A 23,837-nucleotide genomic window follows, 5' to 3' on the forward strand; every position below is an offset into this window, starting at 1 on the left:
ACAAATCGAAGCTTAACATAAACAGTGAATTAAAATTAGAATCTGTATTAATCAGAAACCACAAACTAACCTATAACAAGCAACTTGCCACTGTAACTAAGCAAATTTTTTTTTTCCTTTCTCTTGCAAACACTTTATCAAAGTTCCTTTTGGTCCTTCCTGGAAAAGTCCTAGACATCTGAGATCTGGTTCTACATTGATCAATGAATTGCTGAATGCAATTCATAACTTTTTCTCTGCTAAAAATTCAAGAGAATGAGACTAGTTACTGCCTAGGAGAAAATATGTGCAAGCTACATATGTGTGTGAACTTTTGTTGCTGTAGCAAATACCTGAGAAAATAATTTTATAAAGAGAAAAGGTTTCTTTGGGCTTAAAGTTTTGGAGGTTTCAGCCCATGGTTAATTGGCTTTGGGGCCTGTGACAAGGCAGCACATCATGGCAGGGAGCACATGGTGGATCAAAACCTCAGAGTGGGGAAGCAAAAGAGAGAGGAAGAGGAAGAAACTCACCATCCCACAATCTCCTTCAAGGGCTCAACTCCAATGACCTAAAATCTCCCTCTAAAGCCTTACCTCTTAAGTTTTCCATCATTAACCAATAGTGCCAAAGACTGGGGATCAAGCTTTTAACACATGGGCCTTTCAGATCCAAACTATAGCACCATGTATACAACAAAATAAGATCTAGAATATATATTAAAATCTCAAAAATCAACAATAAAAAACAAAACGTGAACTGAGGCTGTGGCTCAGGAGAGGAGCACTTGCCTAGCATGTAGGATGAAGTCCTGTGTTCAATCCCTAGCAACACACAGAAATAATAATAATAATCTGACCAGACATTTTGCCAAAGAGGATACACAGATGGCTAATAAGCACATTTTTAATCACAGAGAACTGCTTTTATCCTTTCTTCCCACTGACGTTTAGCAAATCTCATCACTTCTCTTGAGGCCATTCTTGTCCCCTGTCACCTCCCTTTTCACCTTTCCCAGCCCCATCTTTCTGTACACTCTCTTATATTCTTAAACTGACCAGGTCATCAAGCTGCAACCTCTAGCAGGAGGTCAGGCAACCTACCTTCCCTAATTTAGTGCTTGTAGGCTCACTCTGGTTCCAAATTAGCTCCCTCATCTACTCCATGCTGTGAACCTTATCTTGGTATCCAGAGGAAGGCAATCCCAGAGCAGTTCAATCTTCCCAAGTCAGGCCAGGTGCTGAGAAGTGAGGCAGGGTGGCAAAGTAAAGAGGGGCTTTCAGGCCTTGGGAAGAGGGACCAACACAGGTGGGTGTAGGCAGGGGGCTCTTTCTGGCACTTCCCTCATCAGCCTATAGAGGCCACGAGATTCTATTCTCCACTATTATTCTTACGTCAGCAAGAGAAAATGGACTAAGCTAAGGTTTTTCCATTTCCTATGCAGCAAAAAGCCTTGACCTTTCCTATCAGTTTAAAAGTGCCACTTTATGGCCAGCAAATTAACCTCTAGTTATTTCACAGCTAAATATAGTAAAGGTAGGGAAAATATGACTGGTTAAAGGAAAGGACAGATTGTCCTGTACAGAAGAGAACAAAAATTGATGTGTGTGTGTGTGTGTGTGTGTGTGTGTGTGTGTGTGTAATCCTTAGGGGCAGATGTAACCAGATTTAAAGCAGTAGAGGGCGGGGGCCATCAGGATTCTTTGAAACTCCCAGGTGGAACCTAGGTCGGACAGACATCCTGCATTAACCTTTCCTGCCCAGCTGGGATATCCTGTGTTTGTCGAAAGGACCACACGGGGAAACTGTGACCATTGTCCTTCCCGAAATCTGCCAGTGAGCCCCTCCCTAGGCTGAGGCAGCCACCACAGGCAGAGGAAGAGTAGCTCTGGAAACATGTTATCAGCATCCTCCATGGACTTCCTCACCCTCTCCCCAGCCTCATTAGCCCCATGCTCCTCAGCATCCTCAAACAGAAACCTGGGAGGCCAGGATGGGGTCAGCACCCTGAAACCAGCTGCCTCTGACAGCTTCCTCTCTGGCCAAGCCTTGCCTCTGTACAGCCCAGAGTAGGCAGCTGAGGCTGCAGGCACAGCCCAGAGCCCAGGATGGAACCCCGGCCAGGGCCCGAGGCTGCCGCTCTCCGTCTGGGCTGGCTGGCCCTGCTGCTGTTGTGGATCTCAGCCCTGAGCTATTCTTTCTCCTCTCCAGCTTCTCTCCCTCCTTCTCCGGTGCCCCGAGTCCGAACCAGCTACAATTTGGGAAGGACATTCCTCGGTCTTGATAAATGCAATGCCTGCATCGGGACATCTATTTGCAAGAAGTTCTTTAAAGAAGAAATAAGGTCAGAATCTCAATCAAATAACTCTAAGGGGAAAAATTCTGTTCCCTTCATGTAAAGATGGCCAGGAATTTGTTGAATATGAACTGGGATGTGATTTATGGGTGGGAGCTAAAATGAAGCCATTTAATGATAGTGGTGATTGTTCGAAGCCAAATAGCAGCCAGGAATGCTCATTCCAAAAGTTCCTTTTAAAATAAAAGCTTAAGGTTCCCTTTTCTATGAATGGAGTAGCCTGGGGCTATTGAGTTTGCCAAATTCATTTCTCATAGTGGGGGGAATAAAATTTATAGCAAACCTACTATGTGGCAGACATTTTAAACCACCCTGTGTGTTAGTGATTTGTACCCATTATTCAGATAGTGAACTGAGACAGCAAGATTAAGTGACTTGTTCAAGGGCACCATCTTATAAGTGGCAGATCTGGGATTCAAGCCTGGACAATTTGTTCCAAAGTTTTAGAGCCAGTTTCCTCTTTTGAGGTATTGTCTTGATGAGAGTAAAATTGGATTTTTTTGTGATACATTTTTGGCTCTCACCAAAGAATGGTATCTGGAATTTGAGCCTATTAACACAGTCAATGCCCAGGTACCAAGGCAAGATCTAACAGGTGCTATGGTAACTGCCACTATAACTGGTCCCTGCACTCTATTGGGTCAGGAAAAGGGAGCCATGTTACAGATAATTATAAGATGTGGTGTGATGCAGGCCAGTATAGAGGACTTTCAGGAGTCCTCCAGGAGGTCCAGGGAGGGGACATTAATTCAAAATGGAGACTGTGAAAGTAGTTCTGGGGGTGGGGGATTTTGAGCAACATCTTCTGAGCTGAAATTTCCTGGGAGGGGAAAGGCAGAAGGCAGAAGAAGCAGATCAAGAAGAGGACCAGAAGGTGGGAAGGGGTTAGAGGTTCTTAAGGACTGGAGCACAAAACCTATATGGAGGTGTGGCAGACAGGAGGTTGCATGGGGCACGGGACTTGAATGCCATGCCAAGGAACTGAAACTTTAACCTGGGGGTTAGTGGTTCCCAACCTTTTCAGTACCAAAGACCCTTGAAATATACCCCTTTTCCTCTACCCTCCCCCAAGGCCCTACTTTATACTCACAAGATTCAGTGACCAAACTAAAGGCATAAACAATAATTTTATTACCAACCTGTATTAACCAAAAACATATTTGGTTAATCAATTAAATCACTAAACAGATATAATGAAAAACTACTGATCAAAAATATTTGACTTCTTTTGACAGACCACAGATATTTTAGGAAGTTCATGTGAAGGTTTCCTATTAAACCTTTTTAAAGACATTTTCAAATATTGAAAATTGAAAGAGCCACAACTGGCGCAACTCTGTAGCTGGCACTAGAGAAGGGAAAATGATATTTGTGTTTTGGGAAGATCTCATGGAAAGCAGCATGTAGGATAGACTGGGGTTACTGGCAGGAGCTCTGAAACAAGTTCTCATACTCCAGAAGAGAAGTCATCAAGACATATGAGGGCAGTTTGAGAAATACGAGTCAATTTAGCTAGAGTCATATTTTAACCAACTCCATGTGAAATAAAGATGGAGATACTGAACATGAGCTCAAGGTTTTTCTATGTAGGAAATGGGATGAAAAAGAACAAGAATTCAGGTGAAGTGGTGCTGATTCTTTTGAGAAAAAAAGGCAATGAGAATATGGATATATTCTAAGATAGAAGAGAGTAAAATTAAGGGATTCAACTGAAGATGAGCTCTAGGTTTCCATCCTCCTTATTCACCAAGTGGCAATAAATGAGATTTTCTCACCAGGCAAGTACTAGCCTAATTCAGAAGGCATGTTCCTAAATGGGTTTGTGTTCATAGAGTTCAGGATATTACTTCACCTCCCTTAGAATTCATTTTCCATGTGCTTCTAAAAGGGAAGTGTGCAGATACATGCAGGAAAACATCAGACAGGACAGGTTTGGGGTTACAGTTCTCCATACTTCAACCTCAGTGAGACAGAAAAAAGGAAGTGAGTGGATCTGAGAATGTGAATTTGTTTATAGTCCTCCTCTCTACATTGTAATTTTTTTCTGGTTGTAAAAGTAGCATCTGTTTACTTTAGAATATTTATTGTAACTGTTGATTAAGGAAAATACAAAATAAAAATCACATATAATTCCTCTCTCAAGAGATGACCCCTTAGAGCAAACATTTTTTTTGTCTATCACTACTACCCTTTTTCTAAGTATAAATCATGAAATGTTTGCAACAAAACTATGATCATGTTATGTATAACTCTTTGAGGGAACTTTTATTTAACCATGTATGAGAAACACCTTTCTACATGATTAAATATTTTCCTTCACAATTTTGACTTCTAATGGTTTTACAATAGTTAATTACATCAACTAACTATAATTTACTTAGCTAATTCACTACCATGAGACAACTAGGTTTTTTTTTAAATTTTCAGTATTATATGCATTGTTACATTGAACATTCCTGTGGTGACATTTTGTGTGCATTCTCAATTCATTCCATGTGAAAAACTCTTAAAAGTAGGATTTCTGGATCAAAAAATTTGGTAAATTTTTAAGAGATATATATTATGTATAATATGTGATATAAATATAGTATATTAATATACTATAGATTATTTAATATATTATATTATTTTTGTATTATACAAATGGCATATGTATTTGTGTGTGTATATACATAAATGGAGACTTCCACATAAAGAGCCCATTTCTTACACACTCACAAGTATTTAATATTACTTTTTTTTGTACCAAAGATTGAACCCAGGGCCACTTAACCACTAAGCCATATCCCCAGCCCTATTTTGTATTTTATTTAGAGACAGGGTCTCTCTGAGTTGCTTAGGGCCTTGCTAAGTTGCTGAGGCTGGCTTTGAACTCGCCTCAGGCTCCTGAGCTGCTGGGATTACAGACATGTAATGGCCAGCACTATTTATTTTTGTTTTCATTTCTTCTGAATTGAGTTTTTTCTTCAGGTTTATTGAACATTTGTGTTTCTTCTTTGCTAAATTATCTGTAAATTCATACCCTTTTCCTGTCTCTTGCAATCTCTCTCTCTTTCATTCTTTCACGCTGGGAATCAAAGCCAGGGCTTTGCACATACTAAGCACAAGCTCTACCACTGAACTACATTCTCAGCCCCCTCTTTGCCTTTCTTTCTAATGGTATGTTTGTTCATTTTAATCTTGTTGATCTCCAAATATTTCTCCATTTTAAAAAATGATTACCATAACCTCAAGAGAAAATCCATCCCAAACTCTCAGATATTTGGCTGCAATGTTCTAGCCAGACCAGCATGAGCATTGTAGCCCTGCTCCTCACGAAGGACTGGAAGATGATCAAATGATAGATGGGCTTCCAAATTCAGCTAGGTATGCTGAAGACCTATGATTGGTAGTTGAATAACACCTTTCCTTGTTTCCTTTATATTTGGCAAAAATTCTAGTGACAAATGAGAGGATTCATATACTGAACCATCAATCTTTGAAAGTTTGAATGTTTCCTATACCCATTTTCTCATGCATTCCATGTTGACTTTTACCTCCTGACTTAAAAGTTGAGGAAAGCTAGGAAATGGAGTAAGCCTAGTTGGCATACATTTCCTACTGTAAATACGACTATGTGAACCCCTGAGTGATTCCATCAACGAGGAGGATCTACCGGGATCAAGTTGATCAGTACTGTGTATGAGGGTGGGTACTTTTAGTGGAAGTAGTTTAAAAAGATTTAGGAGGCCCAAAAGAATGTGCTTGGACTGGTGTTGTGGCTCAGTGGTAGAGCACTTGCCTATCATGTATGAGGCACTGGGTTCCATTCTCAGCACCACATATAAATATATTAGTTAATTAAATAAAATTATTGTGTTCATCTAAAGCTAAAATATATTTTTTTAAAAAAGAATGTGGTTTTCCCAAGGGTTGCCAGTTGTTTGATAAGATCAAAGCAAGCCTGTAAAGGAAACAATAGATAATAGGACTAGAAAGAGAATTATCAACTATGCTATGACTATCCTGAGAGTTTTGGGAAGATGCTGGATGGTTTAAATGTGTGGTGAAAAGCTGTAGGGTGAAGAAGAGAGAAAAGAGGCAAGAAATGTTTAGAAAGGCATGTCTACATATGAAGGAAGAGGGCATCTCATTCTAATTCTAATGCCATCTCCCTCCCCTACACACCCATCCTCTTCTCCATGTTGAGAAGCTTGAGAGATTGACCTTTCTGCTTCCTTCCAGCTCTGAGAAGCTATGATCCTGCTTGTCAAACATTTAACACAATGAGGAACCTGGCAAGCCACCTCAATCATGCCCATGATCTCATTGCAGAGGGAAGATTGGAAAGCGGTCACAGTTTTGAGGTTTTCCAAATTCCAGGATATTAATATTGTAGTGACCGAAAAGAAAGATCTGTTTTCTCACTTGAATTCTTCTATTCAATAAAGTAGGTGATCAATATTGTAAGAATATACATTTTTCTCACTTGATGCAATAAATGTATTACTATTTTGAATAAGGGAGAAGTGAGGCCTGGGAACCTGTTAGTTTGTCTCAATTCATCCTCATGGAGTGACCTGAGCCATTGCTGACCTTGCACAGGCATTCATTGAAGGTTACCTGTGAGCCATGCTGTCATCTAAGCAGAGCCTACTCAGAGATAAGGCAGAAAAATAGGACAATGATCTAGTCCCACAGGGCAGGCAGGAAATCACCCAACTGGATGAACAGGAGCCCTGAGATCTGCCTCCCTCTACCACTGGGGTGCTTGTGTCTCATAAGGGTGTGTTACTATTATTGTGACTGGAAAAAGTCCAATTCTGTTGCTACTTAATAAAGTCAATGACTCAAGAGACAAGAGTGTCAAGAGAAGAAAGAGCCTTATTTGCTGGTCAAAAGATGAAGAAGAGGGAGCTCTGCTCACAAAACATCTTCTCAACTCCAGGGAATTGAAGGGTTATAAATATAGAATGAGAATAATGAGGGAGGGAGAGAGATTAATAAAGGGGAGAAATATTCATGTTCTTTCTGAGAATAGGCAGAAATCTTCCAGAAACTGTACTGCCTCCTTTTTTCATTCCTTTCATGATCTGGTGTTTCTGGTCATGGAGATTGTTAGGTATCTTTATCCTTGAAGGGAGACTAAGCAAGTCCAGGCTAGGTTAACTATGGATTATAGTTCTGGACAAAATATTTCTCAAGTCATCAACACATCTGAGTAGAATCCGACCCAAGGTTAAGGCAGCAAAGAAGATAGACACAATATGAAGGCAGAGTTGCCAGGCCTTTTCCTCCCATTCCAGTTACCCATTTGATGTCTGCAGGGCCAAGTGAAGAGTCAATGTTTTCAGCAGAAGTGGCCTTCATATCCCTGAAAAGTAATCTAGGTAACTGTTATCATCATAAGCCACATGTCAGAGTTGTTATCTACAACAAAGCTAGTGAGATACTAAGAATGCATTGCCCAGCTGTGTGACCTCCAAAACCAGTGATTTTTAAGTCAACTAAGCAAGTGAAAATAGAGGGCTTATTTAGGTTTTTCCTCAGATATGTCAACATTATCTAAAAGAGACACTGAATTGTAAATCCTCAGTCCCAGGACTTTTGCAAGTTTCAAACAAGAAAAGCAGCAGGAAACAGGCCAATAGCCCTGCCTCTGGGCCCTCATTCTCCCGGAGGAGATGATCATTTCCCAAGGTTGTCCTGAACCTTCCAGTAAAATCAACTCATTACAAGTTTACAATGTTTTGTCTTTTCAAAATATCTTTGTGGTAATGCTCTTGAATAGATTTTTTGGTACTAGAAATTGAACCCAGGTGTGCCTAAACACTGAGCCATATCCCCAACCCCTTTTATTTTTATTTATTTATTTTTTATTTAGAGACAGAATCTCACTAAGTTGTTTAGGACCTCACTAAGTTGCTGAGGTTGGCTTTTTTTTTATTCATTGTACACAAAGGGAACAACAGTTTTTCACTTCTCTTATTGTACACAAAGTAGGGTCACACCATTCATGCAATCATACACGTACCTAGGGTAATGATGTCCATCTCATTCCACCTTCTTTTCTATCCCCATGCCCGTTCCCTCCCCTTTGACCAATCCAAAGTTCCACTACTCATCCCATGCCCCCCCCCATTATGGATTAGCATCCACTTATCAGAGAAAACATTCCGCCTTTGGTTTTGGAAGATGGGCTTATTTCACTTAGCATGATATTCTCTAATTCCAATCATTTACCTGCAAATGCCATAATTTTATCCTCTGTTAATGCTGAATAATATTCCATTGTGTATATATACCGCAGTTTCTTTCCTCATTCATCTACTGAAGGGCATCTAGGTTGGTTCCACAGTTTGGCTATTGTGAACTAAGCTACTATAAACATTAATGTGGCTGCATCACTGTGGTATGATGATTTTAAGTCCTTTGGGTATAGACCAAAGAGTGAGATACCTGGGTCAAATGGTGGTTTCATCCCCAGTTTTCCAAGGAATCTCCATATGCTTTCCAGATTTGCTGCACCAATTTGCAGTCCCACCAGCAATGTATGAGTGTGCCTTTTCCCCCACATCCTTGCCAACACTTATTGTTGTCTGTATTCTTGATAACTGCCATTGTGACTGGAGTGAGATGAAATCTTAGAGTAGTTTTGATTTGCATTTCTGTATTACTAGAGATATTGAACATTTTTTCATATATTTTTCATATATTTGTATATCTTCTTCTGAAAAGTGTCTGTTCAGCTGCTTAGCCCATTTATTGATTGGGTTGTTTGGTTTTTTGGTGTTAAGTTTTTTGAGTTCTTTACATATCCTGGCTGAGGTTGGCTTTGAACTTGCAATCCACTTGCCTCAGCCCCTTGAGCCACTGGGGCTCAGCTTGAATAGAATTATTGATGTCTACTTCCACTGCAATTTGCATTGTTGCATTACAGAAGTTGCTTACTGACACGTTCTGTTGGAGCACCATTCCAAATGAGAGAGGCCTACAGCTCAACTGTAGTCCTCAGGGACACAGAGTCCTGGGCTCTCCAGTTCCCTGGACAAATCCCCTGACTTCCTTGCCTTTGGGAGTTTTTGTTTGGCTTTCTTCACCATCAAAACAGTAGTCTCTTAGGATAATGCTACATCATATAAATGAGAAAATAAAATAATCTAGGGTTCGGGGTTCACTGAAATGCCAATTCTTCCAAAATACATTATCTAAAACTCATTATCATAGGGATATCCAATAATGCCCAATAATAAGAATTTAAAGATTTTCATTTAAGTTAAATACATAACACATAACCTGCTTTTCACTTGAAGTATAACCCTCAGTTATTAATAATAATGAAGGTAAACTTTTTCTGAGTGATTTTTCATACATAAATCAAAAGGAGATTTAACATTCTTCCCTGATGGAAATGTCAGCACACAGCTGGAGAAATGATTATGCAGAAAAGGGTAAATGTTGGGCCTAGGAAATCAGTAGATGATAATAAGCCTGTGCCTCTCCCCTGAGGAGGATTAAAGAATGGCCAGACCATTGCATAATTTCACACCTCCTGGAGCCCTAATAGCTTCCAATTTGGTGACCTAATATTTAGTAGCCAAGGTTGCCCAAGTCTTGGTTGGTGCCAATTACTTAAACTCATGGGGAAAAAAAGCAAAATTGATGAGCTCCTTGGAGTTGGATATGGAGGATCAGTGGTTTCCCTAGAACAGGCCCAAGAACCTCTTCAAGAACTATCATTCCAAGACCCAGGCACTGGTCAGAGAATGGTGTATTGAGCAATGAGTATGGGGAGGGGTAAGCATGATAGTTTGCTGATGAATAGCCCAGAGTTTGCATCACGGCTTGGCAACATATTGTCTACCTTCAACAAAATACTTAAACTCCATGACCCTCAGTTTCTGCATTTATAAAGTGGGGATGGAATGTGAAGAAAATCAAAAGTGTTAGCACATGTAAAACTACTATCTTTACATGGATTAGATGTTCAGAGGACCACAGTTAGTTATTGTACCAGTGAATTGAGGAGGATATTCTGTCTGACCCATACCTTCCTAACCTTTTACTGACAATAACATATACACTTCCCTAAGTTTGAGGAAATAGAAGTAGTCTTCTCATTGAAAGAATTTGGAACACTTAATCTAAGGAAGAGAAACAGATCAGACAGGCTGTTGTCCCCAGTCTCTCTGTCTTTGGTTCCACTAGCCTCCAGTTCACAGGCCAATCCTAAAAAGACTATTCTTCTGACAGGTTTGACAACACGCGGGCTTCCCACCTTGGACTGCCTCCTGGTGACTTGCCTTCTTACTCTGCAAATTACTCAGATGATTCCAAAACCTGGCGCCCTGTGGAGATTTTGAGGCTGGCCAGCAAATACCAAAATGAGATCTCAGACAGGAGAATCTGTGTGTCAGCATCAGCTCCAAAGACCTGCAGCATTGAGCGTGTCTTGCGGAAAACAGGGAGATTCCAGAAATGGCTGCAAGCCAAGCGCCTCACACCAGACTTGGTGCAGGTGAGTGTGTAGACCATGGGCAGGATGGGGTTGGGGAAACTGAGGCAGAGAAAAAGCAAGATCCATTCCCATCTCACATCTCAGCCTGAAACAAAAAGGAAAAGTTGTGATCTTTGTAAAGTGCAACAAAACCTTGTTCTTGGATTGTGACAAGACAGATACAAAATGATTTACTTGTAAGTCTCTTATCCCATTGTTATGCACCATTCTCTTTGAAATGGCCTTCAGTGATTATTTGAGAAACAGTTCTTAGCTGCCATCTCTGATCTAAACATCTGACAGGATGACTCTTATCAGCTTTCCATCACTGTGAGAAAAACAGCTTAAATTATGAAAGATTTATTTGGGTTCATAATTTCAGAGGTTTCAGTCCATAGTTACTTGACCCCATCACTATGGGTCCAGGGTGAGGCAAAATGTCATGGTGAGGAGCATGTGACAGAGCAGACAGGCTCACCTCATGGTGGCCAGGAAGGCGGGAGGTAGAGAGAGAAAAAGAGAGAGGTAAAAGGATGGGACAGGGACAAGACATTCCCTTCCAGAGCACACCCCAAATCACCCACCTCTTCTACCTAAGGTCCACCTCCAATAACACTATCAACTAGGGATCAAATATTCAACACATGAGCCTGTTGGACATTCCAAATCCAAACTGTAGCACTAGCTCTCCCCCTCTAGCAGGGTTTAACTCACTTGCAACTATCCTCTGAGAACCTCCACCAACCCCCAGGCTAAGTGAGCATTCACCTGTAGAAGCTCCTGTATGTATTCTCTTTCACAATACAGAGAGTGCATTTTGAAAATCAACCTCCTCTTGTATTTCTTCTTGTAAAGAAGAAGCAAACCTCTATCATCACAGGAACAAATTCTGATAATGCAACACCCTTTTCCCTTCTGAGAGCTCCCCACCCATTCCCACAAGTATGCTGCCCTGCAAACTTCAACATGTTACTGGTGCCATCATGTCCTATATTGGTTCCTTCCTGCACTATCACCTTAAGTATCATCCTTCTTTGTTCAAACTGACATACTCTTGGACCTTCACACACAACAAGCTGAGCCCCCTTTGGGCAGAAGATGCCACCTCCAAGGATTGAGAAGTGGCTTTCCTCCATCAAAGATGGAAAGAATAGGTTCACTCCAACTTCCCTGCCATCACAAGGCTGGAGGATTTAAAATGGGTCACAAGGCTGGAGGACTTGAACTGACCTTCTCGTGGTGATGCTAAGAATGCTTCCCACTCTCCCTGGGCCACTAAGTTTTTTACATGGGCACCTAAGACTACCTGGGTGAATTCTGAGAACTAACAGATCCTTCTTTGCCTTTTTCAAGATGAAGGACAAGGAGCAAAGAATATTCACTGGCTCCTGGATATTTCATCCATGTAATAAAACCACCTGGCTTTGCTCTTAAGTTTCGTGGCATAATGGTTAATTTTATGTGTTAACTTGATTGGGATATGGGATGCCCAGATATTCAGTCAAACAGTGTTCTGAGCATTTCTGTGAAGGTGTTTTGGGTTGGGATCTGCATTGGAATCAGCAGACTAGATAAAACAAGCTATAGGTTGTCCTCCCTAATATGAGTGGGCCTCTTCTAAAGCCAAATAGAACAAAATGTCTGGCCCTCTCCCAAATAAGTGGGAACCCTACTGCCTAACTGACTGCATTTAAAAGGGACATTGTTTTTCTCCTGCCTGCAGATTTGAACTAAAACATAGGCTCTTCCTGGGCCTCAAACCTGGTAGCCTTTGAACTGAAACTATACCACCTGCTCTCCTGAGTCCTTGTTAACTTCAGCTCTTAGGACTTTTCAGTGTCTACAATCATGTGAGCCACTTTCATACACACACACACACACACACACACACACACACACACACACACCATTGGTTCTGTTTCTCTGGAGAACCCTGACTAATACTTGTGGAAACTGTTTTGAAATAAGGAGAAGTCAGGTTGGTGATATTAGGGCCATCATTTGACACAAATAAAACTAAGCTTTCCAATGGGGTCCTTTTGCAGTCTTCACTGTATGAATTTACTGGCACTGGGGTGGGAGAGAACAAACCAAAGGATGTCAAGCTGTCCCCAGTCCAAGGGGATGGTGATAGGATTCAGCATAGAGTTGGTATAGGAGACAAGAACTGGAAATTCAGGTAGAAGAACCTCATGAGGGCTACTTAATATGAAGCAAAATCAAAGGACAGAGGTCAGTTACCAAAGCCTATAACATGATCAATAATCTAGATATAATCCCTCCATGCCTCTCTTTCTACCCTGCAGACAGGCCCTATGGTCTGGCCTGGGTACCCAACCTATGCCATTCACAGACTGGCCACAATTAATACCAGAGACACCTTAACTAATATGGGCTTAGGAGCAAATACAAATCCCCAGGAAGGTCAAAACAGGTAGACAAGGAATTATTTCAAAAACTCTTGAAAATCCCATCACTTCTTCTTCTTCCATATTACCAAGTCCCACACTGAAGAGCACAATTCCTCAAGATGTTGGTACTTCATAGCAAAGAAAGGAAGAGGGAATCCTATGGTTGAGTCCTGCATCTGCCACTAAAACCTGTGGCAGAATTGAGAAGGAGCAGAGACAAGAAAGTACAGAGAGCTTTGGGTTCCTGTTCATACATTCAACAAGTTTCAACAACTATGCTATATTTTAGGGAATCAAAGATGAATCAGACACAAACTCTATCTCCAGGAGTTTATGGCTCAGTGGTGGAAACAGACAAGAGTGCAAATCATCACAAAACAATGTAGTTGATGTTATGGAGGTAGAGGAGAAGACTACTGACTTGGGTTCTTCATTCACTGACCACAGGACCTTGGATTTAAGCCCAGGACTTTCTCATTCTGCTCTAACATTCCTACTCTGAAAAAATGAGGAGGGAGGAAGACTTGTGGATGGTCTCAAAGACTCTGGCAGCTCTGACAGTCTTTGACTTGCTATGACTCTGTTTCATTTATTTTACAAATACTGACTGGATTCTTATCATCACCAGATGCTGTGCTAGACACTTGGATTTTTTTTGTTCCTCAAATGGCAACAAATGGTACCTCCTCTGCCTCATTCATTCATCCTAATGAATATAATGATATGAAAATGCTTTAGAAAAAGTCCATCACTATAAAAATGCACATCAGCATTCTTGTAATAAGTGAGCCCCTTTCTTTAATTAAAATTTTCTCTACCTATTTTGCCATCTTAAGTTTTCCTTCTTTCTGCCCCAAAATCATCCATTTACAACACCCTGTTAAGACAACCTAAACTATAAAACAATTTTTAGTTTACTTTGGCCCTCCCCTAAGGCATCTTTTTATCTCCATCAGATTTCCCCCTTCCTAATTAAAAACAGAAAAAATCAGCAGCCATTTTATAAATTCTGAAAAACTCCTTTCTTCATCTATCCAATAAGTTCAAGATCCTTCCCATCTGTTTTTTTTAAAACATACCTTTAAAAAAATTTTTTTTTGTAGTGGTAGATAGATAGCATGACGTTATTTTATTTGCTTTGTGTGTGTGTGTGTGTGTGTGTGTGTGTGTGGTACTGAGGATCAAACCTAGTGCCTCACACGTGCCAAGCAAGCACTCTGCCACTGAGCTACAGCCACAGCCCTCCCCATCTGTTTTTTTGGGGGGGCACCATCTTTTCCTTCTCCTGCCCTCCTTTTTCCCCAGACTTTTTACCCTTAGGATTCCACAGCCTTCCCAGAGTGTTCTGTTACAGTCTTTTCTACTCCCAGTTCTTATCCAGGCAACACCCAAACTCTTGCTTTTTTCTTCTTAGCAAAATTCACCCATTAGACTGTTTTGAATAGATCTGTCTTCACCAAAGGTGTGTGTTGGCGGGGAATTTCATCTATCTACCCAAGAGAATTGAAAAGCAAGTGATCAAACAAAAACTCATAACTGAATACTCATAATAACATTATCCATAATAACCCAAAAGTGGGAACAATCCAAATGTCCATCAAATGATGAATAGATAAATGAATGTTTTATTGATACAATGGAATATTATCCCACCATTAAAAGGAAAGGGGTACTGACACATACTGCAACATAGTGAACCTTGAAAACATGCTCAGTAAAATGATCCAGGTACAAAAGGCCACACACAATTCCATTTCTAGGAAATTTCCAGAACAGGTAAATCCATAGTGATAAAAAAAAAGTCAGATTAGTGATCCCTGGTACCTGAAAGGAGGAGAGAATTGAGAGTGACTGTTTAATGGATACAGGGTTTCTTTAGAGAGTGATTAAAAAGCTCTGGGATACAGTAGTGACAGTTGCACAAACTTGTGAATGTACTGAAAGTCACTGAATTGTACATTTAAAATGGTTAAATTGATGAATTTTATGTCTATTTTAGCTCAAAAGCAAAGGAAAAAAACATCATTTAACATACTAGCCTATCCTGTGACTATATTCTCTTAGAGCCATGTGAAGGCAGTTAACCAAATAATCCAATCAATGCCAAAATGTTAACAGCTGATAGCATTTCTCTCCATTTGAGAGCCAATATTGCAGTATTTCTACCAGTCCATCCACGACTATTTCAAATCTTCCTAATACTGTTGACTCTATACAGTATTAAGAAGATTTGAGCTCCATACATGCAAATTCAACCAACCACAGAACAAAAATATTCCGAAAAAAAATTATGCCTGTTCTAAACACATTTTTTCATTATCATTATTCCTTAAACAATATAGTACAACTATTTGCATAGCATTTGCATTTTCATATACTTATATATATATAGAAATGATTTAAAGTATACAGGTGGATGAACCTATAGGTTCTATGCAAACACTACATCATTTTGATGAAGAATTTGAGAGCCTGTGGATTTTGGTATTCATAGAGCATCCTGGATTCAAGTCCCTGCAGATAATGAGCCCCTACTAAGCCCAAATGTGGCCTCAGAATTCTTCTCTGTGGTATTCCAAGTAAGCAGCCTCTGTTTTTTATCTCATCTAGAATATAAAGAAAGCTCTGAATAACCATTCATCCCAGATTTTTCTGAACAGCTCTGCCTTACTTTTCTGATAATCCATCAGACATGAGTCCTAACTCCTGGTTAGGAAGTCATGATCATTTTATACTTATATTGGAGTATAAGTATTTTATACTTATATGGGAGTTTCAGGCACTAACCATTATAGGATAGATGGTAGGGAGATGTGCCTCACCCTTCAACTTACACCAAATGGCCCAATGCCAGCTGAGCCAACCAGTTGGGACAACCCCTGGGATTTTGTTGGCACTTGACTTAAGTGGGTTTTCTCTGATTTCTTTAAGAGCCACTTTCCAACAGGGATCTAGGCCAAAGCCATCAATTGTGTGTATCTGTGTGTGCATGTGTGTGTGTGTGTCTTTGTGTTTGTTGTGAGGGGGAAACTAACCAGCTTTTCTCAGAGTACTGACAAGGCAGAGATAAGAAGAGGAAAAAATCAAAAAATGAAAATAAATCAGAGGGAGGAAGCATCTGACTGATTCAGGGGCCTTGGAACTTTGACTATCAGTCCAGTTTATGAATAAAGTCAACTAGGATTTAAAAAAAAAAAAAAAAAAAAAAAAAAGCCCTGTAGTCTTCATGAGCAGCTGAGTCCGGGAGTCTGGGTCTCCCCTCCTGCGGTTCCAAGTGCAACTTTGTCTTAAGAGCACTTTGTCTTGAGCTGCAGACAGGGTAAGCTACAGCAGGGACTGCCAAGGAGGACAGCAGGACCAAGAATCAAGAAGGAGATGAAATAATGCAGGGTATGTGTCCGTATGTGGGCAGCACTTATGCTAATAAAACCAGGACTTTTCTCCTCTAAAAGCTGCATTGTTCGGATGGGAATATCCCACAGCCTAAATTACTAGTTCACAAATAGAACCACAGCCAAGAAAACCACTCAAGAGTTTTTCATGATGTGCTTGTTTGCAAAACCACAAAGAAGGCTTCCTCTGCTATTATGCCAATCGCAAAGGGGTAACCACCCTAGGCAGTCCGTGGCTAATGAGGGGAAAACACATATCCTCCATCGTGCCCGCCTTCCATCCCCTCCAGTACGATCTGATCCGCTTTTGACCTTGTGCTAAACACAGACCCTGTTACTCCCTCCTGCGGGAATGGACTTCATGGCGCCGGAGCCTTTTCTCCCACTAGATGGCAGTGTAGAGCGTTCATCAGCTTTGTTTAAACAAGGACCGTTGGCAATTTTATTTCCAATGTCTCCATTATTTCTTTAAATAGAATCGGGGAAATAAACAAATTAACTAAAATGCACTTTAGTAATTCAATCAAAATATAGGCTTATATGTAACTACAAAACAAATGAAATTAATTTTTGCTTAAATTTAACTCAAACACACTTCAGGGGCATTTATAGAACCTCTACTAGGCACTAGAAAGGCATAATAAGGGTGACAAGACAAGGTCTTTGCACTCTGAAGATAACACCATACTAGACTCATTCTGGCACAAAACAGGTTATGATAAAGTGTTTTAATGAAGATGAAAATGTTATATTGGATTCACAGCTTCTTTTCATACTATATATATTTTAATTTCCCTCAGGCTACCAAGTCAGGACCCTTCAGAAATATTGCATTTGTTTTTTTAAAACAACAGCATGACTGTAATGATGCTGACAAAGAAAAACAGGTCACTGGTGGCTGTATCATTTTCACACCCGTCTAATGTTGAATCAAAGATGAAATGACTATTGAGGCAAAGGAAATCTAAGAGACCAAAAGTGCATCCCCAGGACCACGTAGGGCAATATTCCCAGCACATCATCTAGTGAATGGCCTTCAGGATTGGAGCCCCATCAGAGGTACATGGTGACTATGAAATCATGAGACCTCACTCCCAGTGACTCTTGTAACACAGTCACTGTGCTGTGTTTGTTGCCCATAGAAGTTTTGAGATAGAACTGGAGAGCTATTATGGGATGGTTGCAAGTATCCCCACAGCCCACTTACTCCCTCCAATAGTGGAATTGCTGAGAGTTGAAACAACTAATATTTTGAATGGAATTTGTTTAGGGTTAAAATCATTGAGACTTATCACCTCTCATTTGTGGCAAAGGAGTTATTTGGAACTTAACATATTCATTCCAGGCCTCCATTGTCTTGGACTCATAGAAAAGGGACTAATAGATCACCCAGTCTGTCCACTAAAAAAACTTCTAAATCATTCTTGATGGATCTCATGAAGGAAAAGGAGACAGTGAAAAGCTTCCCCTGTCTTGACACACACAAAAAAAAAAAAGTAGAGAAAGAAAAAAACAAGACAAGAGAATAATAGGGGAAATGTCGACACGAGACAGGTCACCAGGGGGCCCCTTCCAGATGATGCTTATATGCAGAGTAAAAGCAGTCCCCTGGCAAAAACATAACTGAAGCCTGAACAATCATCAAGACAGACCATTCAAGGCAGGCTTCATCTTTATAGACTCTCAGCTTTCCCTGAACTTAGATGTTAGTGAACCAGGCCTCTTTTTAAAAACTCACTATGAAATTTTTCCTTTGATATCTAACTATTCCTGTTCCGATGGATAGCAGTCTCCCTTTATTTGCAGTTTCACTTACCACAGTTTCAGTTTCAGTTACCCACAGTCAACCATAGTCTAAACATACTAAATGGAAAATTCCAGAAATATGCAATTCATAAGTTTTAAATAACTTTTATTATACTACATTGTAATAATTGTTCTATTTATTGTTATTTATTATATTAATCTTTTATTGTACCTAATTTATAAATTAAAATTTATCATAGTTGTATATGTATAAGAAAAAAAAACATAGAGCTGGGCATAGTAGCATATGCCTGTAATCCTAGTAACTCAGGAGGCTGCAGCACTAGGATCCCAAGTTAAAGGCCAGACTCAGCAACTTAGGGAGACCCTGTTTCAATATAAAATTTGTTTTAAAAGGACTTGGGGGGGGCTGGGGATGTGGCTCAAGCGGTAGCGCGCTCGCCTGGCATGCGTGCGGCCTGGGTTCGATCCTCAGCACCACATACCAACAAAGATGTTGTGTCCGCCAACTAAAAAATAAATATTAAAAATTCTCTCTCTCTCTCTCTCTCTCTCTCTCTCTCTCTCTCTCTCTCTCTCTCTCCTCTCTCACTCTCTCTTAAAAAAAAACACTTAAAAAAAAAAAAAAAAAAAAGGACTGGGGGGCCGGGCATGGTGGTACACACCTGTAATCCCAGCAGCTCCGGAAGCTGAGGCAGGAAGATCACGAGTTCAAAGCCAACCTCAGCAACTTTGCAAGGCACTAAGCAACTAAGTGAGATCCTGTCTCTAAATAAAAATACAAAATAGGGCTGGGATGTGGCTTATTGGTAGAGTTCCCCTGAGTTCAATCTCTGGTACATCCCCCCCCAAAAAAAATAGACCAGGGTGTAGTTCAGAGGTAGAATACTCCTGAGTTCAATCCCCAGTTCTAAAAGATAAAAGAAAAGAAAAAAAAACATATAGAATTTGATACTATCTATGGTTTCAGGCATCCAAGGAATGTCTTGGAATGTACCTCTTGCAGATAAAGGAGGACTACTGGACTCTAAAACAAATACTTTTGCTGTAAATGGGACTTGGTTCAGAGACCTCTGAAATTGGCTATGCCTCCATGTATGTCCACATAAGATGAAGTAAGCAGAAATTAAACTATATAATTATATAAAATGTATCTATAAAAAATTCACTTGGAAGAATTAATGAGAAAATGTTAAGTTCCAAAAATATTAGACCACAAAACCCCTCAATAGTTTTTTAAAGTAGAAACTGTAAAGAACAGTCTAATGAAAGGCAATAACATTAGATATTATCAATAACAAAAAGACAAAGAAAAAACTTACTAAATCAGGAATTTTAAAAGATTATCTTTTGAATCACAGAACAAATAAGTTGTAATAATATCAAGAAAATCAAAATGAAGAAAACTCTATATTCCCCCAATCGATGATTTAGTCTTTGCCAAAGCATTGCTTAGAGGAAATTAGAAATCAATCTAGTGTTTTGTTGGGCAGCTGTCAATACAAGATTGGTCATTAATGTGGAGAAATAATAAAAAATATATATAAAAATGTATGTTAATTTGGTTCTAACTCAGGGCCACTTAAAGCAGTCATAATTTTTCCAATTGTGTTGGCTCTTCTCTCTAAGGATAATCAAGAGTTCTATGGAAAGCATGATTTGTAAACCTTTTCTGTGGATTAATGAGAATATTTATTCCTGGTTTATATATGAGAGCAGAACATAGAGCAATATACCAATTTGTTAAAGATCAAAATAGATTTCTACCCCATGAAATGTATAACCATAATGCAGTAATAAAAACATTTAAAAATAAATTTCTACTCACTGAACCATATACTTCATAGATTTCTGAAATAAACTTGAAATCTTGCCAGCTCAAACTTTCAAAATATTTGCATCATTTCTATAAAATAAAGAATCATCTATATGACCATATAGTGACCAGAAACTCACTACCTTCAGAAAGAGCTTTTGCCTTCTTTGGACAGATGAGCTCTTTAGAAAATTCATCTCAAATCTGTCTTTTTCAATTTTTATCAATTTGTTTTTATTTATTTATTTATTTGTTTGTTTGTTTGTTTGTTTGTTTAGAGTGGGCTCTTTGCTGCCCAGTCAGTTCTCAAACTCACAATTCTCCTGTCTCAGGCTCCAGAGTAGTTGGGATTATTGGTGTGAACCATCACCTCTGGCTTAAAATCTGCCTTCTTGTAACTTTCATTCCTGTAAATTATTTTTACCCCTTGAAGTTGTACAGATTACACATGACATTTCTGCCTCTCATACCTTTGCTTCCTAAATCCTGTCCTCCTCAGTCTAAACATCCCCAATTTTCTTTCCCATATGGTCATTCCCCTCATATTTAAGCATATTAAATACTATGCCAATTAAAACCCCATATGTGGCTAGATTTTAGTTTATAAAAACAGAATATTTTATTTATCCCATTAAATACTCAGAAAAATGAGATATTATATCCCATCTGATTCAAATGTATTATATGTCAAGGTCATTATAATGTCATGTGTAATTAATTAAAACAAATAAAAAAATTAAAAAGGAAAAAAAAATATGGCCTTAGATTAAATCTTACTCGAGCCTGTTAGCTTAATGCTGTGCTGATACTTTTCATAACCTCTATAACCCCAAGTATGTATCATCTTCAGTTTAAATGAACTCAAATTTAATCTCTGCCCTTTGTTGTTAATAAAAATACTCAATGGAGCCAGGCTCAGTGGCACATGCCTGTACTGTAATCCCAGCAGCTCAAGAGGCTGAGGCAGGAGGATTGCAAGTTCAAAGCTACACCCAGCAAAAGCCAGGTGCTAAGCAACTCAGTGAAACCCTGTCTCTAAATAAAATAAAACATAGGGCTGGGAATGTGGCTGAGTGGTCGAGTGCCCCTGAGTTCAATCCCTGGTGCAAGAAAAATAAATTAATTAAAATTAAAATTAAATATATATATATATATATATATATATGTATATATATATATATATGTGTGTGTGTGTGTAAATGAATAGGACCAAAGAAAAAGCCTTAGTAATACATTAATTGTTAAGTAAACTCAGTTCATCAATTTTTAAACACTTTAATTTCCTAGCAACCAAAGTCTTTCTTCCCTAGTCTCCTTTACAGTGTTATTATGAGAATCACTGTTGAATGCCTCACTGAAGTCCATATATTCTCAGTCTATTTCATTTCTCTGATTTAAAAATCAAATTACCAGGTCAAAGAAAAATGCAGTTAGTATGGGATGACTTGATTAAAAGAATCCTCAGTGGCTCCGTAGGATCATCACTTCTCCTTCTAGAGGCTTACAAATCATTCTGCTAATAACCTGTTTCAGACTATTTGTTATGATCCAGGATCAACCCACAAATCACCAATTTGTCAAATCTGCCCCCTTGCCCCTTTCAAATATCTGAAATGGGTTTCATGTCTTTTCTGTCCTCTGCATTCACTGCCTGTGGTTCACCAACATTGTTTGCAAGGTCTCTGTGAATCCTTCAGGCTGAAGAACTCAGAACAATAACGTCTTCCTTTTTCTATCTTGCTTTTCATTCCTGTTTGCCACATTTTACCTCACTTTTTTCAGATCAAACTCCAACACCTGACGAAGAAGAAAAGCAAATATTAGAAATGAAAATTGGGCCTTCATTTTGTTACCCATCAAAGTTCTCCCCATGACCCTATTCAACAAGTCTGCTTTCTTTGTGCTCTCTGCTTTGTGAAATACAGCTATTTTTAAGGATTTATAAAATTATAAATTATATACATAAATCTTAAGTGTATGGGCAGATAAAATTTCACATATGTGTTCATTTATACTCACCACCTATAGCAAGATACTGGACAATTCTGGCTCTTCAGAAGGTTTTTTATGTCCCTTCCTAAAAAGGGGGTTCATCCCCCTCCTAGGGGAACAACCATCCCAGTTTAATTGGGAATATCCTGATTTTATCACTGAAAATCCCATCCAAGGAAACCTCTCAGTCCAAGGCCAACCAAAGCAGTAAGTCACCCTATACCCTCCTGATGGTAACAACTATTCTAGGATAAATAAGCATGGTTTAGTTTTACCTAGTTTTGAATTTCATGTAAGTAGAATCATACCATATTATCAACAAGTCATGCTATCTATCCTTGCTGTTGCATGAATCTGTAGTTTGTTTTCTTTTTCATCACAATATAATATTCTAGTATATGATGATACCATAATTTATGTACCCTATTGTTTTGTATATTTAGATTGCATTTAGTTTGAATTATTATGAATTTAAATTACTACCAACATTATTGTATATGTCTATTGTTGAACATAAGCTCACAGAAGTGGAAATTCTGGGTCATAGCATGTACAAATTGACAGATTTAGTAAGTACTACCAAATAGTTTTTAAAGTTTTGTACTAATTTTCTCCTATATGCAATGAAAGAGAAAATTCTGTTGTTTCCTATCTTCTTCAATGATTACCATTGTTAGTTATAAATTTTGTTATTTTCATGGGTGTCTAGCAGTATCTTGTGTGGTCTCATTCTCATTTTTCTGAAATCTTTGTTACAGGTTCCTTTTCATGTATATTAGTTTCTTTTATCTCATCTTTGGTAAAGTGCTGGCTTTCATTTGTCCATTTTTTATTGGGTTGCCTTCTGTATTATTGATTTGTACAAGTTATGCTCATCTTCTGGATATAAGTTTGTTTTAGTTAGCTATTTTGCTGCTGTGACTAAAAGACCAAAACAGAACAATTATAGAGGAGGAAAAATTTATTTGGGGGCTCACAGTTTCATAGGTCTCAATCCATTGACAGCAGGCTTCATTCCTCAGGGCTCCAGGTGAGGCAGGACATCATGGAGGAAGAATGTGGCAGAGGGAAGCAGCTCACATGATGATTAGAAAGCAGAGAGAGACTCCACTCTTCAGATACAAAATATATTAACCTATAGCCACGCCCCCAATGAGCCACTTCCTCCAGTCACACCCCACCTGCCTCCAGCTACCACTCAGTTAATCCCATCAGGGATTATTTCACTAACTAGGTTAAGACTATAACCCAATCATTTCTCCTCCAAACCTTCTTGCATTATCTCACATGTGAGCTTTTGGGGGACACCTCACATCCAAACCATAACGAAGTTCTTCTCAGATATATATATTATATATATCTTCTCTCAGTCCCCATTACAGACCTATTTCCCTCTGATTGGACCTCCTGACTGTGCATGAGGAATTCTCCTAACCAAACGCTCCTCCTACACGGTATTGCCTCATTCATTGCAAGGTAGAAAGCCACCATTATTAGCCTACTTCAAAGAGCCTTGTGACCTGTCTCCTTGCCTCTCACCTTTCCTTTATCAAACACATTCTCTACTTGGCCACCTGCTACCCTTCCCTAAAACAGTATCTTTTCTTGTCATTATTGCCTGAGCAATATAGCATAACAACCATGCAAG

At 39.2% G+C, this 23,837-nt stretch overlaps 1 protein-coding gene across 1 annotated transcript in view; it reads left to right on the forward strand.

The window, feature by feature from the left end:
- The first annotated feature begins 1,971 nt into the window (after nucleotides 1-1,971).
- Nucleotides 1,972-23,837, forward strand: part of Dipk2b (divergent protein kinase domain 2B) — a 40,850-nt gene continuing 18,984 nt past the window's right edge. Inside the window, exons 1-2 of the mRNA XM_026381749.2 lie at nucleotides 1,972-2,323; nucleotides 10,568-10,832. Coding sequence (XP_026237534.1) covers nucleotides 2,088-2,323; nucleotides 10,568-10,832 — 501 coding nt within the window. The 5' untranslated portion in view covers nucleotides 1,972-2,087. The remainder of the gene's footprint in view (nucleotides 2,324-10,567; nucleotides 10,833-23,837) is intronic.

The sequence above is a fragment of the Urocitellus parryii genome, chromosome X (assembly GCF_045843805.1).
Source record: "Urocitellus parryii isolate mUroPar1 chromosome X, mUroPar1.hap1, whole genome shotgun sequence".
Lineage (NCBI taxonomy): Eukaryota > Metazoa > Chordata > Mammalia > Rodentia > Sciuridae > Urocitellus > Urocitellus parryii.